Source organism: Tenrec ecaudatus, chromosome 3, assembly GCF_050624435.1.
Source record: "Tenrec ecaudatus isolate mTenEca1 chromosome 3, mTenEca1.hap1, whole genome shotgun sequence".
NCBI lineage: Eukaryota > Metazoa > Chordata > Mammalia > Afrosoricida > Tenrecidae > Tenrec > Tenrec ecaudatus.
Window position 1 is genome coordinate 113,328,470 of NC_134532.1, and position 15,265 is coordinate 113,343,734.

The 15,265-nt window shown below is 43.2% G+C and overlaps 1 protein-coding gene across 2 annotated transcripts in view; it reads left to right on the forward strand.

Annotated features, from left to right (window-relative positions):
• Positions 1–15,265, forward strand: part of PAPSS1 (3'-phosphoadenosine 5'-phosphosulfate synthase 1) — a 126,884-nt gene that overhangs the window by 69,743 nt on the left and 41,876 nt on the right. For both annotated transcript variants that reach the window (XM_075543945.1, XM_075543946.1), the window contains exons 7-9: positions 3,276–3,387; positions 6,298–6,503; positions 7,203–7,338. In XM_075543945.1, coding sequence (XP_075400060.1) covers positions 3,276–3,387; positions 6,298–6,503; positions 7,203–7,338 — 454 coding nt within the window. The remainder of the gene's footprint in view (positions 1–3,275; positions 3,388–6,297; positions 6,504–7,202; positions 7,339–15,265) is intronic.

A 15,265-nucleotide genomic window follows, 5' to 3' on the forward strand; every position in this document is an offset into this window, starting at 1 on the left:
CAGCAGCATCTCACCCCGTCCAATGTATCCATTTATGTACAATTCTGTTCTCTGCCTTCAAGTGGGGTTATACAGTTATCAGCCCTATCAGCTCCCCTTCTCCTCCTGAGACTCTAAATCTGTATGTGTTGAAAGTCTCATCTTTTCCTCGCAGAGCACCTAGTGAATTTGAACTGCTGACTTTGCAGTTAGTAGTCCGATGCATAACCCCACTATGGCAGCAGGGCTCCTCTTGCACTTTTAGGACTAATTTACTTTTACATATTGAAATGTAGGGATTTTAGGTTTATCAGAAGAAATAAAATTTAAAAGGCTTCCTGGATTGGTAAAACTACAGAAACAGCCACTGGAGTAATAGATTCAAAGGGATTTGGCAGGGGAAGCTGGTGGGGAATGGGGAGCTAGCAACCACGAGTACAGGAGGGAGAAAGGCCCTAGAATTGACTGTGATGTTCACTGTATGACCCCTACGAGTGTGACTGAGCCGTTGAAAAGTGTTACAGGTGAACTGCATGCCAGAGAAACTACTAAAAACAAATAGATATAAAAAACAAGTAAAAGGCTCATACAGCAGAGAATTAAAATAAACATTTTTCCTTAAATAAATGAATTAGCTAACAATTTAAATAATCAAATGACCGTAATTAAAATGAACTATTCTCTTTAAACATGTTTCTTAATCCCCTGCCAAGCTCCTTAATCTTTTTATAATTTTAAGAACAGTCTTGTTGTATATCTTAATGATTTCATTCCCAATTTAAGAAAATTGCTTGAACTAAGCCCTATAATAATGGAAGCTATAAATGTGTTATTTTTAATCTTAGAAAAACTTAAATATTGTTATTCTAGTAGACTCTTAAAAATAGCCCAAAGAATCACCTAAATTATAAATTAAATCTTCAAACCTTCCTTTTTAACATAGTGGAAACTGCCCAGGGACATAACAGACCTGCAAGTTCAGTGAAAGCCAGGCTGTCGATTGGCTCCCAGCTCCAACTCCCCTCTATTCCACAGCTAGAGAACAACCCACTTGGTGTTCATAACCAAGTTGGATTCTTTGTTCGAGCATCGAACTGAAAATCCGTCCTGAAAAGCCCTGCCAGGACCGCGAGTGAGCTTCGCCTCAGACACAGAGGCGTGATGCTGTATCGTACGCACCACTCTCACTCCGGCAGCATGTCATTGTCCCTTTTATTTTTTGCAATTTATTTGCCTAAAAGATCGTAACCGTGGCTCCAAAGTAAGTTGGTGCTACCAGCAGTAGAGCTAGGAGGAAAACTGAAATTTGAATCAGGTCACCGCTTGTCTGATTTGGCGGAGAATACAAGCATGACTGAGTCGACACTGTCACCATCATCAACACTGTTGGTGATGAAAGCCACTAACGTAGCCAACAACGTGGAATCGCTAACCAGGAAACCGAGGACTTGGACCGTGCAAGAGGTTGAAAAGTTACTATTGATTTGGATGAGTCAGAAACAGCTTGATGGCGATAGCACACCGAGACAGCGACATGCAGGGCTAAATTAAGCCTCCGTGGTGATCTACAGCCTTGCTAAAATGAATTTATAAGTGCAATTTTGGGGCCTCAGAACAAAGGCCTTGGCTTTCCATGATTTCTTATGGGAAAACTATGTTCAGTTCTTGAATTTTTTGGTGTTTGAACCCGAATTTGGAACAAATTGAGTTCGGGCAGCTATAATGAGAAAAGGCGAAAAAACCAAAATCGTTATTCAGATAACTGAAAAAGAAGATTGCCACAATGTGACTGGGTGACTGGCCAGAGGGCAACTCATGCCTGAAAGGGCCAAGGAGGAAGATGGGGAGAGCCGTTCTGCAGGCTTGTTCTTGGAATGACTATGCGCATGTACACACACACACACACACACACTTGGTGGATGGATGGATGGATGGATGGATGGATGGATGGATGGATGGATGGATGGTAGAGGATGGATGTGCATGACTGGGTGGATATGAATTTACAGGTCAGTTGTACTGCAGAACATGGTCACTTTCTTCAATACAGTGGTTCTCAAACTTGTCTGGTTGGTAGAACACCTGGCAGGTGCTCTTTTTCTTTTTTTTAATAATAAATCATTTTATTGGGGCTCATACAACTCTTATCACAATCCATACATACATCAATTGAGTAAAGCACCCTTATACATTCGTTGCCCTCGTCATTCTCAAAATTAGCTCTATTTTTCTTAGCCCAGCAGGATAGAAAGTGATTAATTGAAAAATTAACAAAAAATTATGCTATGTCAGATACCTTCCAAAATTGGATTTTAATAGCGACAAATGGTGACCATTGCTAAAGATTTTTTAGAAGTAACAGGTGGAAAATGAAAACATTTGGTTCATAAATGGAATGTTTTTCTGTGGAAAACTAAAGAAGAGGCCAGCCTGCCCTTCGTTGATTGTGCTGTGGAACACATTGGCCAGCATATTTTAAGGATAAAAACTAAGCTACATTTTGCAGCGCATCTCTTGGCCAGATGCGTCATCGTCTTACTTGAGAACCACTTCCAAATAGCCAGTTTAGAAACACACATGAGTATATGCAGTTTATGTTAACTCTTTAATGAAGCAGGATTATGAAAGAATGCTAACTTTGCAAAAGGAAGGGTACTCTTTGTTCATACATTCCTTTAAATGGAGGCCTCTCTCTGTGTTGACTTGGACCATTGGGGACCCTTGTGTGTCAGTGGAACTGTGCCCAATAGGGTCTTCAGTGGCTGACTTTTCAAAAAGTTGATCACCTCACTGGTGCCCCTGAGTGAACCTGAACCTCCCGCCTTTCGTTAGCAGCTGAACCTGTTAATCTGTTGCTCCACGCATGGACTCCTTTACTTTGGCTTTGGACAGTGGCTATCAAAGCAAGGCTCCCAAATAGATACAGCAGTCATAGCGCAGGGGACTCTGTTGAAATGCACGATCTTGGGCCCTCCACACTGAGGTAGAAATTCCAGGGTGGGATAATCTTTATTTCCACAAGCGTTGCAGAACATTCTGCTGGACATTGAAGATTGAGAGCCACTGGTTGTAGGAGATGCGGTCCTTATTTGGAGTGCTTGGAAGCACAGTGTCACTTAAATTGATGAGCAGCATTGCATATTATTTGCCTGCTGCACCTCTTCCTCAAGGTTCCAAATAACTTATCATCCTTCATAAAATGCTTTGCTTTCCTGCCTTCTAACTGAACCTTCTGAGGGCTGTTACTGCTTTTGTTCCCCAAAGGGAGGGTTTCACAGTGTCTTTTCCTTTGGTAGGTGGACATGCAGTGGGTGCAGGTTTTGGCAGAAGGTTGGGCGACGCCTCTGAACGGCTTTATGAGAGAGAGGGAGTACTTGCAGTGCCTTCATTTTGATTGTCTTCTGGACGGTAAGACATTTTACAGTCAGTATTACAATGCGTTCCGATGAAGAATACATAGGAATTGTCATTACACTTACTCCTCACTTAGCGACCATCTCATTACCTGACATTTCACATTCATGAGGACTCTCGAAAATGTCTCAGACCATGCCTCTGATGGTCCAGGCCCACGTGGGGCTGTGACTGGACCCGAGATGCCGGCCCCTCAACCTCCAGCCACCTTGAACAATATCTTGGATTCCTCAGTTGCTACAAAAAACTTGTGCTACAATCCTTGATATATATACTCCCAATGTTCCTTCCAACCACGGGCACTGCAGGGCAATGGCACCTTGAAGTGAGTTGCACACAGGCAGGATGAAGCCAGCAGAGGCCCTGAAGGTGCTTGAGAAATGCTGAGGGGAGATGAGGAGAAGGGAGGTGGGAAGGGGACCACGTGTGACTTTGGGCTTGAGCTGGACAAAGGAAGGCCAGGGTCCCTGTTCAGGGAATGCAATGGGCAGGTAATGAACAAGGTGCTTATCCAGAGCAGGTGACAGACAGACAACACCCAGCTTCCACCCCACCGCCACCAACTGCAGCTACACAGGGGTGGAGAAGGGAGACCCGAGTACCATATGTGCTCACAACGTGCCAAGACACCCATGGTCAGCGAGCCAATGGATGACAGCCAATTTTGAATTAGCCATTTGCTCTTTGGAATCTGACCGTGTTGAAATGTAAGGTGTGGGTCCATTTAAAAAACATTAGTGGTAGCATCTGCATAACAGTAGAATTTTAAGACGTGGCTATGTTAGTACTGAGCACTTATTCGACTGTGGGGTCTGATTTTCATATTGTTTTCCTGACTGTGGTCTGTGACAGGGAAAACTTTGGGGACCAGAGCTGAAAACCGATCTCAAACGTAAACAGTTTCCCCATGCCATATGCACCTGGCCACTCTGCAGAGTCTCCTCTGCGCGCACACAGGTGGCTTTTTTAGCAGGGCTTTGTGAGCCTTATGCAGGCAGGAGTCAGGGAGCCCAGCTTAAGGAATTCTGAGAGGCGGCGGAAAGAGTGGTTTTTCCTATTCCTTTAAGACATTTAAAAGAAGGAATAATTGCCAAAGAACTTTTTGATTATATTATGGTAATGGCCTAGTTGTCTGTAGCTTTGTGGATATTGTGCTCAGTCTAGTCATGTCAATTCTGATGCCCCATAAAGTTTCTGATGCTGTAATCTCTGTGGGAGCAGATCACTGGGCCTTTCGAAACCCCTTGCAGTGACTGGTCGGTTCTGACCGCCAGCCTTTCATTTAGCAGCCGATTGCTTAACCATTGTGCCACCAGAGAGCCTTTCTTTGCAGCCTGTTGGCAAAATTAATTTTCTCAATGAAAATAGCCCCAAACCCTACTACATTACTACCAAATTCCATTATCATAGGATTTCTTTTAGCTGGGGAGTGTAATAGCTGTTAGAAAGTGTAGTTCCTAATTTTTCTCTCAAGAGACCAACATGATAAAAGGATTGAATGTTACCTAATGCTGTTTCAATTTTGTCTTAGAATCCACAGTAAAGCCTTTGTGTACTGTCTTCAGAGTCACGGGCCGGGTGCAAACCTACTTGTTGCTAAGCAGTTAGTTGACCTTTGGTTTTGTTAACATCCTTTTGTCCCAAGAAGGCGTGCCACGACTTTCCTGAGAAGTATGATATCTAAGTGATATACTCCTAGGCTCCACATATGAACTTGAGAGTGTGCATTTTAATTTTTCAGCCAATGCACAAAGAGTAGAAAAAATAACAGTTCTAGCTTTCGAAGGGTTGGGCACTGGTAACTCTGTCTTTGGCTTTGCTGATGCCACATTTTGGTTTCAAGTCAAGCACCTCAGACCATGATGGGTTACACCAGTTGAATTGAAAAGAAGCAGCTGTTGGGGTGTTTTCTCTCTTCCGATCTCAAATATACCCAAGTATATGCGAATGTCATCCGTTTGTCTCTCGTAGTGTTGTTACTCACGTTGTCCTGTCACGCATAAAGATACAACTTTTCCTCCTAAAGACCACGAGAACATAGTTCTCTGTCATATTCAGATGTTGGGGGTACTGACTATGCCTCTTCGGGCACGAGTCTTCACCAGCTGGCTCTTCCGTTTTTTAAAGCTCCCCTTTCTGTAATCCTGCAGTCAGATTGTCCGAAAGCACTACCTCTTTAAGAATGTCCTCACTTCATGTACCAGGTGCAAGTGCGGGGCTTCCCCGGCCGCCCTTACTTCAGGCCAGTTGCCTACAAGTTTGGAGGCGCCCATGGTCCCTCTCAGATTGCATGGTTTCCTAGAAGCCCTCAGGGAACTGGGGCAAATGCTACACTTGTGACAGTTTTCTTACAGCAAAAGGCATGAGCCCATAGGAAAAGCCTGGGAGGGTCCCAATGCACAGGGAGGCGTCACTCTCTCCCCAGCTGGCACTGAAATTGGCCCAACGCAAGAAGCTAAACTCAAACCCCAGACTCACTGCTAGAGTCCATGCCGACTCACAGTGACCCCGTCGGACAGGGTAGAGCTGCCCTGGTGAGTTTCCGAGACCGTAACCCTCGACCTGCTCTTTCAGACTTCTCTAGAGTGGAGGCAGGGCTCCTCTCTGTAAGGTTCCACGTCAGACTTTTCCCCAGGGAACAGTTTTGTGACCTGTGAGAAGTACTGTTTCACATGGGGCTTGTTCTGTTCGTTGGTGCTGTTTTCTCTGGGGTGCTGCTTGTTCTCGGGGCTCATCGATGGCCTTCTCTCCTGAGTGTTGTGCAGGCACCATTTGCACAGTGCCACCGGAGCCCTGATGTCTTGCCTTGTTTGAGGGCTGCCGACTGCAGGGGAAAGTAGATGGGCGTACGCTCTGTTGAGTTACCCCACGGATTGTTGTCTTTCGTTCGTGTGTGCCCTGCAGGGGGCGTCATCAACTTGTCCGTGCCTGTAGTCCTCACGGCTACCCGAGAAGACAAAGAGCGGCTGGACGGCTGCACGGCGTTCGCTCTGATCTACGAGGGCCGCCGGGTGGCTATTCTTCGCAACCCTGAGTTTTTTGAGCACAGGAAAGAGGAGCGCTGCGCCAGACAGTGGGGAACGACGTGCAAGAACCACCCCTACATCAAGGTGCTGGACACAGCTGTGGCATTTTATCTCAAGTTGACGGTCATTTTTTATCTGAAGTGTCCTACATATTGACTGCTTCCTTAGAATGGTGACTGGGTTGTATGTAGGTTAATGTTACCTAGTCTGATCATTGGGGTGCAGATAAACATTTGCTCAACTGATGTTAAACAGCAGCAGACATTGAGCTAGGTGCTGGGGACATGAGGTTGATTGATGGACAGCACAGGATCAGCTAAGGTTTGGCTGGTGGCGCAGATAGAGGAGGAACCGTAGGGTGTGAGGCCACAGGGTGTTTGCATCAAGTCTGGATCTCTTGTTTAACCCTATTTCAGGGGTGCAACAGTTAAATAGACTCCTTGTGTTCAAAACGCCTCATTTCACAACTTCTTCCGGTAATCTATACACAAGAACCATGACAAGAATGTTTTTGTTAACTTAAAAGACATTTTTAATTCAGATTGGTTTGGTTTAGCCACTATGTGCAAATATAATAGTTCAAGTTTTTCACAGAAATGATAAAATATGTTCTCATTCTCTAGCCTTTCTAATCCCAATTCAGTGGATCATAGTCAAGCAACTTTATTACTGACCCCAAGATCAGTTTATAGCTGCTTTGAGTTTCTATGGGATGAATGTTCTCATTTCAATCTTGGTCTCTGTTTTACTTCAAAATTTTTCCCCCTTCTTTCTTCCCATTAGATGGTTATGGAGCAAGGAGATTGGCTGATTGGCGGAGATCTTCAAGTCCTAGACCGGATATATTGGAATGATGGTCTTGACCAGTATCGTCTTACTCCCACTGAGCTAAAGCAGAAGTTTAAAGATATGAATGCTGGTAAGGCAAAGTCTTAATTTCCTGATGTAAGATTCTCAAGAGTCTCTGCTTGAGGGGAGAGCTTCAGAAGATTTTTTTTTTCAGTGTGTTCTAAAATAAAATACAGAATAATGAGTGTATGCTAATAAGCACAAACATTGAATCTAGTTCCCAGAATGGAGAGATTGCTCTAACCCTTCCATTCCCACTTCTTCATCCTCTCTCCCTCCTTCTCCTTTTCTCTCTCTTCCCCTTTGGCTCCTTGTTTCACTTCCCCTTTTTCCTCTCTCTCCCTCCTTTCTCTCCTTCACTCACGCTCTCCCTAGATCCTCCCTCACCCCCACCCACCCTTTGTTTTCCCTCTCCCTGTACCCACCTCATTTGGACCTAGGTTAGAGGGCACAAGTTAAAAGACACTACTCTTCACACTGGCAGATTGGCAGGTGCCAGTCACAAGTGTGGGCAGTCAACATGGCTGTCCACCTGCTGACCTGCTGCCCACAAATTCATGGATGGTTTCTCACTGCTGCCTAGGGTGTCCACCCCAGCCCTTGGGAGTCCAGATTCACTCTTATTTTCTGACTTGGCTTCTACTGCTTCTGCAGGTTTGATCATTTGCTGAACAAGAGCAGAAATGTAGAGGGAATCTCACATTTAGAACTATAGAATTATTATAGCCTACAAGGACAATTGTAAAGGTTATGCATTGTGTGCTTCTAACCACAAGGTGAATGGTTCAAACCCACCAGATACTTTGTAGGAGAAAGATGTGGTATTCTGCTCATGCAGAAATTGGAAGTCTTGAAAACTCAAATGTGCAATTCTACTCTGCCTTATAGGGTCGCTATGAGTTAGAGCTGACTTGATCGTATTGAGTTTTTTTTTAAATGCAAATGAAGAGACATCTAAGCAAGATTGGAGGAGGTTTCTAATACCAAACTTCCATATCTCAAGGGACACCCCACCCTCCTGAGCAGATATTGGTGACAACCAGGAAGCTCTCTCACACGATAACTTTAAAAAGAAAAAAAACAAGGTACTGTTTTAAATGCTGTCATACGATGATGCAGGGTTTTGAGCTAATTTGGCCATTTTGTATCCACGAAAATCAGAACTATGCCCATCTGTGTTCCGGTACTCCATGTGTTTCCAATCCAACCTTGGCGGCACATATCTCAAAGAGGTATATATATTTGAATTATTTGCGGTACTTCTAGTTGTTTTTTTCCCTCCGAATTACTGTACATAGACGTTTGTCTTTTCTGGTGCACAGGAACATGTTTAGACTTGCTGGGATCACATTATTATTATTATTTATTATTATTTTTGCTGAAACTTGAATTCCTGTCCGAAACTAATGTTAGCAAATTAATTACTGGCACTGTTGAAGGTGTGTATCAAGGACAATAGTTTGTAATTGGAGACTTCAATATTACATATTTGAGAGCCAAACATAAGTCATTTCCAGATTCTTTTTTCTTTTGCTTATAACAATTTTATTTAAAGTAGCCAGGAGCCAAGAGCTTGTTATTAGCCTCAAATCAGAAAACAAAGATCTTTGGAGTGTTACTTTATTTATTTTTCCATTTTAGGTTAAGGCAAATAAGCAACAGACTAAGGAATTATGCTTTGTAGTTTATATTCACTCTTTTAAGATGCCAATAAGTCATCTATTCACATGTGCGAGGCAGCTTCAGGGAGGGAAAACAGGGACTATTTATTTCTTCTTTTATCTAGGCCTACTCCTTTCTTGACCTCTCCTTTGTTTTCCCTGCGTGGGTGTTGTCTTGTGCCCATCATTAATATAATTAGTTTTGCTGGTTATAGACTTTTCTGTAGCTGGAGGGATAAGACTTCTGTCTTAAGCTGAGTTCTATAGAGAAAAAAACTAGTGCCCCGCTTCTTACACACACACACACACACACACACACACACACACGGTTTATATCAAGGAAATGGTTTGCATAGTTGTAGAAGCAGACAAGTTCCACATGTGGGGTCAGGTGTCAGACTAGCAGTCTCTCCTGACTCACGTAGACACAGGAGATGAAGACGCAAAGATTGGCGGGTCAGGTGACAGGCTTCCAGTGGTGGGAGTGAATGAAGCCAAGGTTGGTAGATAAGATGGAAAGCTGATGATGGCTCCCAAGATCAGCAGACAGTACAGCAGGCAGCTGGCTCAAGTCCAAGGAACAGGAGGTCAGATGATGAGCCGATCCACTCCCTCCCTCATCCCCTCCCTCATCTACTCACTGCCATAGACTTTCTCTGACTAATGGCAGCTCTGTAGGACAGGGTAGGACAGTGGTCCTCAACCTTCCTAATGCCGCTACCCTTTAATACAGTTCCTCATGTTGTGGGGACTCCCCAACCATAAAATTATTTTCGTTGCTACTTCATAACTGTAATTTTGCTATTGTTATGAATTGTAATGTAAATACCTGATATTCAGGATATATTTTCATTGTTAAAAATTAACCATAATTAAAGCATAGTGATTAATCACAAAACAGTATGTAAATATATATTGTGAAATATTTATTTCTAATTATAAACATATGAAATTTTGTCTTGAAGCATGATGTAGCATGGGTAACAGTCTTAATATAACAAAGCAAACTACATTGCTACATTTTGCGACAGTGTGTGTAAAAAGCCCCTGTCAGATAGCTTCTTTCTCACCAGATTAGAAATTCTCAGGGCACTATTTGCAAGAGTACAATGAAGATCATGCTCCACAGCACGTCTGCTTGATAACCAACAGCTGGAAAACCCTGTTTCACACAGATACGTTGTTGGAAATGGAAGAAGAAGGCACAACACAGTCTCACACAGAACAGGATATGACTGCAAACACTTGATCCAGAATTTTGTAACTGGCATTGCAGAAAAATCAGTCCTCGCTGCATCACTGCTAGTAAGTTCAGTGAACTCCTCTTGTGCAGTCTCAGGAACATCTCCAACTTTACTGTGAATGGGCTTCCGGCAAGTGCACAAGGTGTGTCAGGTAGATTTGGAAAGTACGATGAAATTTCGTCTGCAAGCAGGTGCAAGTGTCTTTCACAGAAATCATCGTAATCCTTTTGTCTGGTTCAATGTCATGCTCAAAGAAAGCAGATCAGGTAGGCAACATGTAAATTTTATTTTCATCCTTTTTTGTGTGTGCCAAAGCTGAAGTTTCATTTGGAATGATCAGATCTTTTCAGACACATCGAGGCATGTTGGATTTGGTCCTTGCAGTGATAAATTGAACTCATTCAAGATGGCAAAGATGGCAACCAAGTAAGCTATCTCTGCAGTTCACTTTTATTGCTGAAAAGTGCTTCAAACTGCGGTCTTGATATGATTAAAAATATTTCTTTTGAGTTCATCACGAAGCTCAAAAACACGTATTAAGACTTTCTGTTGACAACCACCTCACTTTAGTGTGAAATAGCAGAGCATCGTAGAGCACTTCCTTCCCATTGCACAGTTGGAAAAACAGTCGACTGTTTAAAGTCCTCGCCTCTACAAAATTCACAGAACTTAGGACGCTTTTCATTACTTCTTGTAACTCTTGTGGCAGCGTTTTCATTGCTAATATTTGTCGATGAATCAGACAGTGAGTTCCAATGACTTTTAGTGACTCATTCAGGACCAAACGTTGAAATCCAGATCGACATCCCAGCATAGCTGGACCTTTTCCCAAGAGATCTTGTGGTCTTTCACAAATGAACCAGCTGTGTCAAATACATCACATGCAGTAGTGATTTCGAGAGGTTTGCAAAAAAGAAACTCATCTTTAAAGTCACCATCATTAATACAGTTTGCAACGTCTGTAGATTCATCGAGCTGGATACTAATTATTGGAAGTGGAGCAGATTTAATTTCCTGGATTACCCGATCAAGAATATCAGCAGACATGTCATCTATTCTTCTGCGGACAGTGCCATTAGATAAGGAAATTGCACTCAATTTCGTAACAAATTCGTCTCTGATCATAACTCGACAATGTCTTTGGCCGCTGGTAACAGTGAATCCTCAGCAATGGTGTGAGGTTTCATAGCTCTGGCGATTCTGAGTGCCACCAAATATGAAGCTTCAACGGCTGCTATGTTTTGTTTGTGGTGCTTGCCACCAGTGTCAAGTCTGGCTTTCTTGAGTCCATCAGCTTTGCCTCTAAAATAGTTGGTGTCCTTGCCGGCAAAGCTCAGGTGCTTGCTATGAAAATGGCGTTTTAGTTTGTTTGGCTTCATTGATTCAACTGATAGAACTTCACAACAAATAACACATTGCGGTTTCTCAGTTCCTTCTGTAATTATTGAGGTAAAACCAGACTGTAAAAAGTCCTCACTATATTTTCTTTACTTAACATTCTTCTCTACACAATCCATTGTCATGGGATGGTTTGCTAATGAAAATCATATATAACAATAGCTTTAATAATACAAAAGATGATACATGGCATAGGTCAGTCAATACAGTTTCCTATAATTTACCATTGTGTAATTTTTACATACCTGTTGCTATCACAAGGGCGCAGTAGTCACACCAACCACAGATGAATATAAAAAGACCCATCAACCCCAGTTTAAGTTCCCATGGTACAGATATAAATATATTTTTGCAGTAGTTGATTTTACAGTACATGATTTTACATTTACCCAGTAATTATAATTCAATTTACCTCCAATACTGCTGCTTTCAACATAGTAGCTGCTCTCTATACATGTGTGACTGGTCTGTATAAGTACATTATGGTGCCAACTCTGTGACACACACCTGTATTTGTACAGGGTGTATGTGAAGGGGTTGGCACGATAATGTCATCACACAGGTACTCATATGTAGGCGTATCTGCAGGGGATGGACCCACCTGGAGACGGATAGAGAAGAAGTGTCTTGGGTTCCTAAGATCATCAGAAATATGTGTTTCCTGATGGTCTTAGGAGACCCCTGTGAAAGGGTCATTCGACCCCCAAAAGGGTTGTGTCCCACGGGTTGACAACCACTGGGGTAGAACTTCCTTTGTGAATTTCCGAGACTGTAACTTTACCGGAGTGGAAAGCCCTGTCTTTCTCCCTAGTGGTTTCGAACTATGGATCTTAAGGTGAGCAGCCCCAACTCACTTGTAACCACTATATCTCTAGGGCCCCTTGATGCAAGACCAGACCGAAGAGAATGCATGTAAACTTTTCCATAGCTCCACTTATACTGGAAACAGGCAACACCTTTGAGGAGATCCCATCATGAGGGATTGCCTGCCAACCCACTTAGAATCCTGGCCCAACCAGATTGATTCAAAAGCACAACTGTCACAATGTCCATAATACCTACATAAGTGATTGCAAGATGGCGTGGGTTGGGCTGGGTTGACTTGAGAAACACATCCAGTGACACTCATATATGTGTAAGAGAGAGCTTCATATCAAGATGTAGTTATATATCAGGAAAACATCCCAGCCTAGTCGAGTTCAAGTCTGTAAGTCTGATATTAGTCCATAAATCCAATACCAATCCATAAATCCCTCCTCAGACTCAAGAAGCCATAAGCTTCCTGCATTCTGTTGGGTGAAGAGTCTTGTGGATCCAATGGCAATGGATTCATTTCCAGGGCTCGCACAGGTCTCCATGTGGTGTCAACAGGAAGATGAAGACAGAGGGAGAGTTCCCAGGATCCTTGTGAAAAGGCCACCCTGAGCTACCTTCAGGCCGTGACCTGATTGACAGCTAAACTCCACCCATTCACTTCTTTAGCTTCAATTGAACACGCCCTGTAACCACCACATGTCCCCAGATGTCAGATTGTTTGAGTCACTGGTATCATGGAAAAGTAGGATGCACACCACTTGAGCCATGCAAAAGCCCGTTAGGATATACGTGGAGACTTCACAAAATCCATTGAAAAATTCTGTTATTTTTTAATTCCATTTTTCTTTGAGCTTTTCCAAGCCCTCTCATATTGCACACAGAAACATTTGTATCCTGCGAATTAGAAGCAGAAAAATCTACAATTTTACCCTCGTTAGTACGTGGTAATATGAGGGGTATCCTGACTCAAAAACGGAAAAAAGTTCCCCTGGGCGGGGCTATCATAGTATGAATACCCCCCCCCCACATCCCACACCCCCCCATCAAGTAACGTGCTCTGAGTGAGTGCGCCCAGTGGTATTGCCTGGGAAGGTCACAGTGAATTTTTCGTAAAAGCAGTTTCGCTCAAACCTTGTTTTTTGTGAGTGCAGATTTAAGAGAACAGCGCGCTGCTGTGAAATTTTGTTTGATGTTCCAGAAAAGTGCAGAAACTGTTGAGATGTTGAACACGTGCAAGGACAGCACTAAGGGGAAAACTCAGGTGTGGTGGTTTCCTCGATTCAAAAAAGGGGAAACGCCAATTGATGACACACCTTGCTCTGGACGTCTTGTCCGCTTCCCAGACCAACAAAAATGCTGACAAAATTCGTGTACTTGTGCTCAAAGACCGACTATGGACCATTGAAGTGATGGGGAGGTTATCTGGACTATCGTGGAGCTCCATTCAATAAATTTTAATGGAAGACTTGGGAATGAGAAGGGTCACTGAGAAATATGTGCTTCAGGGTCTGACCGACCAGGTAAAAGAGTGTCGAGTGGAAACATGCCGTGCTTTGTAAGAAGACTCTGAATCAACCCAGACTTTTTCCACCCAGGGTTATTACTGGTGATGAGACATGGTGCTATTCTTACGACCCTGAAACCAAACATCAATCAAGCCAGTGGAAGATGTGATCGTCTTGCCCCCAAAAATCACATCAAGTGAAATCAGAGATCAAGGCGATGCTCATTTGGTTTTTTTGATGTGAGGGCGCTAGTGTATTTGGAGTTCATTCTACCAGGTCAGCCTGTTAATCAAGTGCTCTATGCAGAGGTTCTCAAAAGATTGCGTAACAGTGTGACAAAAAAGGCCCGATTTGTCGCAGAAGGGACTGGTTTTGCCACCATGACAAAGCACCTGCTCATGCAGCCATCTCAAGTGTGCCAGTTTTTAGCAAAAAGCATGCCGCTCTTGCTCCATGCACCTTACTCAACCGACCTCACTCTGTGCGACTTCTTTTTTCTGCAAATGAAGTGGAACGTGAAAGGCCAACGATTTGACAACACAGAAAAGGTGAAGAAAATAAGGGAGGTGCTCTCAGCCATCCAAACAGAGTTTGAAAAAAATGTTTCCAAGAATGCAATTGTAGATTTGACAAATGTATTAAATGTAAAGGAGAGTACTTTGAAGGTGATAAGGTTGTTTTGTAAAGAAAATTTAAATACACAGCTTTGAAAAAAAACCCATATTTTTGGGGGTACCCCTGCCCCTGTGAGTTCCCTAGACAGTAACCCTTTACAGGAGTAGATACCCATATTTCTCCCTTGGAGCAGCTGGTGGTTTGGAACTGTCAACCTTCTGGATCCCAGCCCAGTGTGTAACCCTTAAGCCACCAGGGCTCTGTTCAGGGCAGGGCAAAGATAAGATAAGAAGGCTGGCAGGGCCATGGTACAGAACAACCAGCACAGGGGCTGGTGAGTTAAAAGCTTCCTGTGCAATACTACTTTTCACCTGAATTTCAAAGCACTTTCAGTCTTGAGCATGGAAAGCTATTGCTGCCATGCATTGGTGATTTGATTGGGGTACCGGTTTGTGAAAATTACAATAGATTCATATTTATACTCCGGTGGCCTAGCTCTCTCTCTCTTTCCCCCCCCCCCTTCTCATAGGCAGTTTAAGTTCAAGAAAGACTTATGATTTATGCCAGTCTGGAGGGGGAGTGGTGGGAGATTAACCTCCTTCTCACTTCCATTTCTCTTAAAAGCAAACACATGAAGCACATACACAGGCGTTAAACATGTATGTAAACCCCCTTTTGTCAGTACACTTGTTTGGCTACTGCATTGATTTATGGAAAATCTGTTCTTAGGGCTCTGGGGCGGTTAAAGTGGTAGGGTG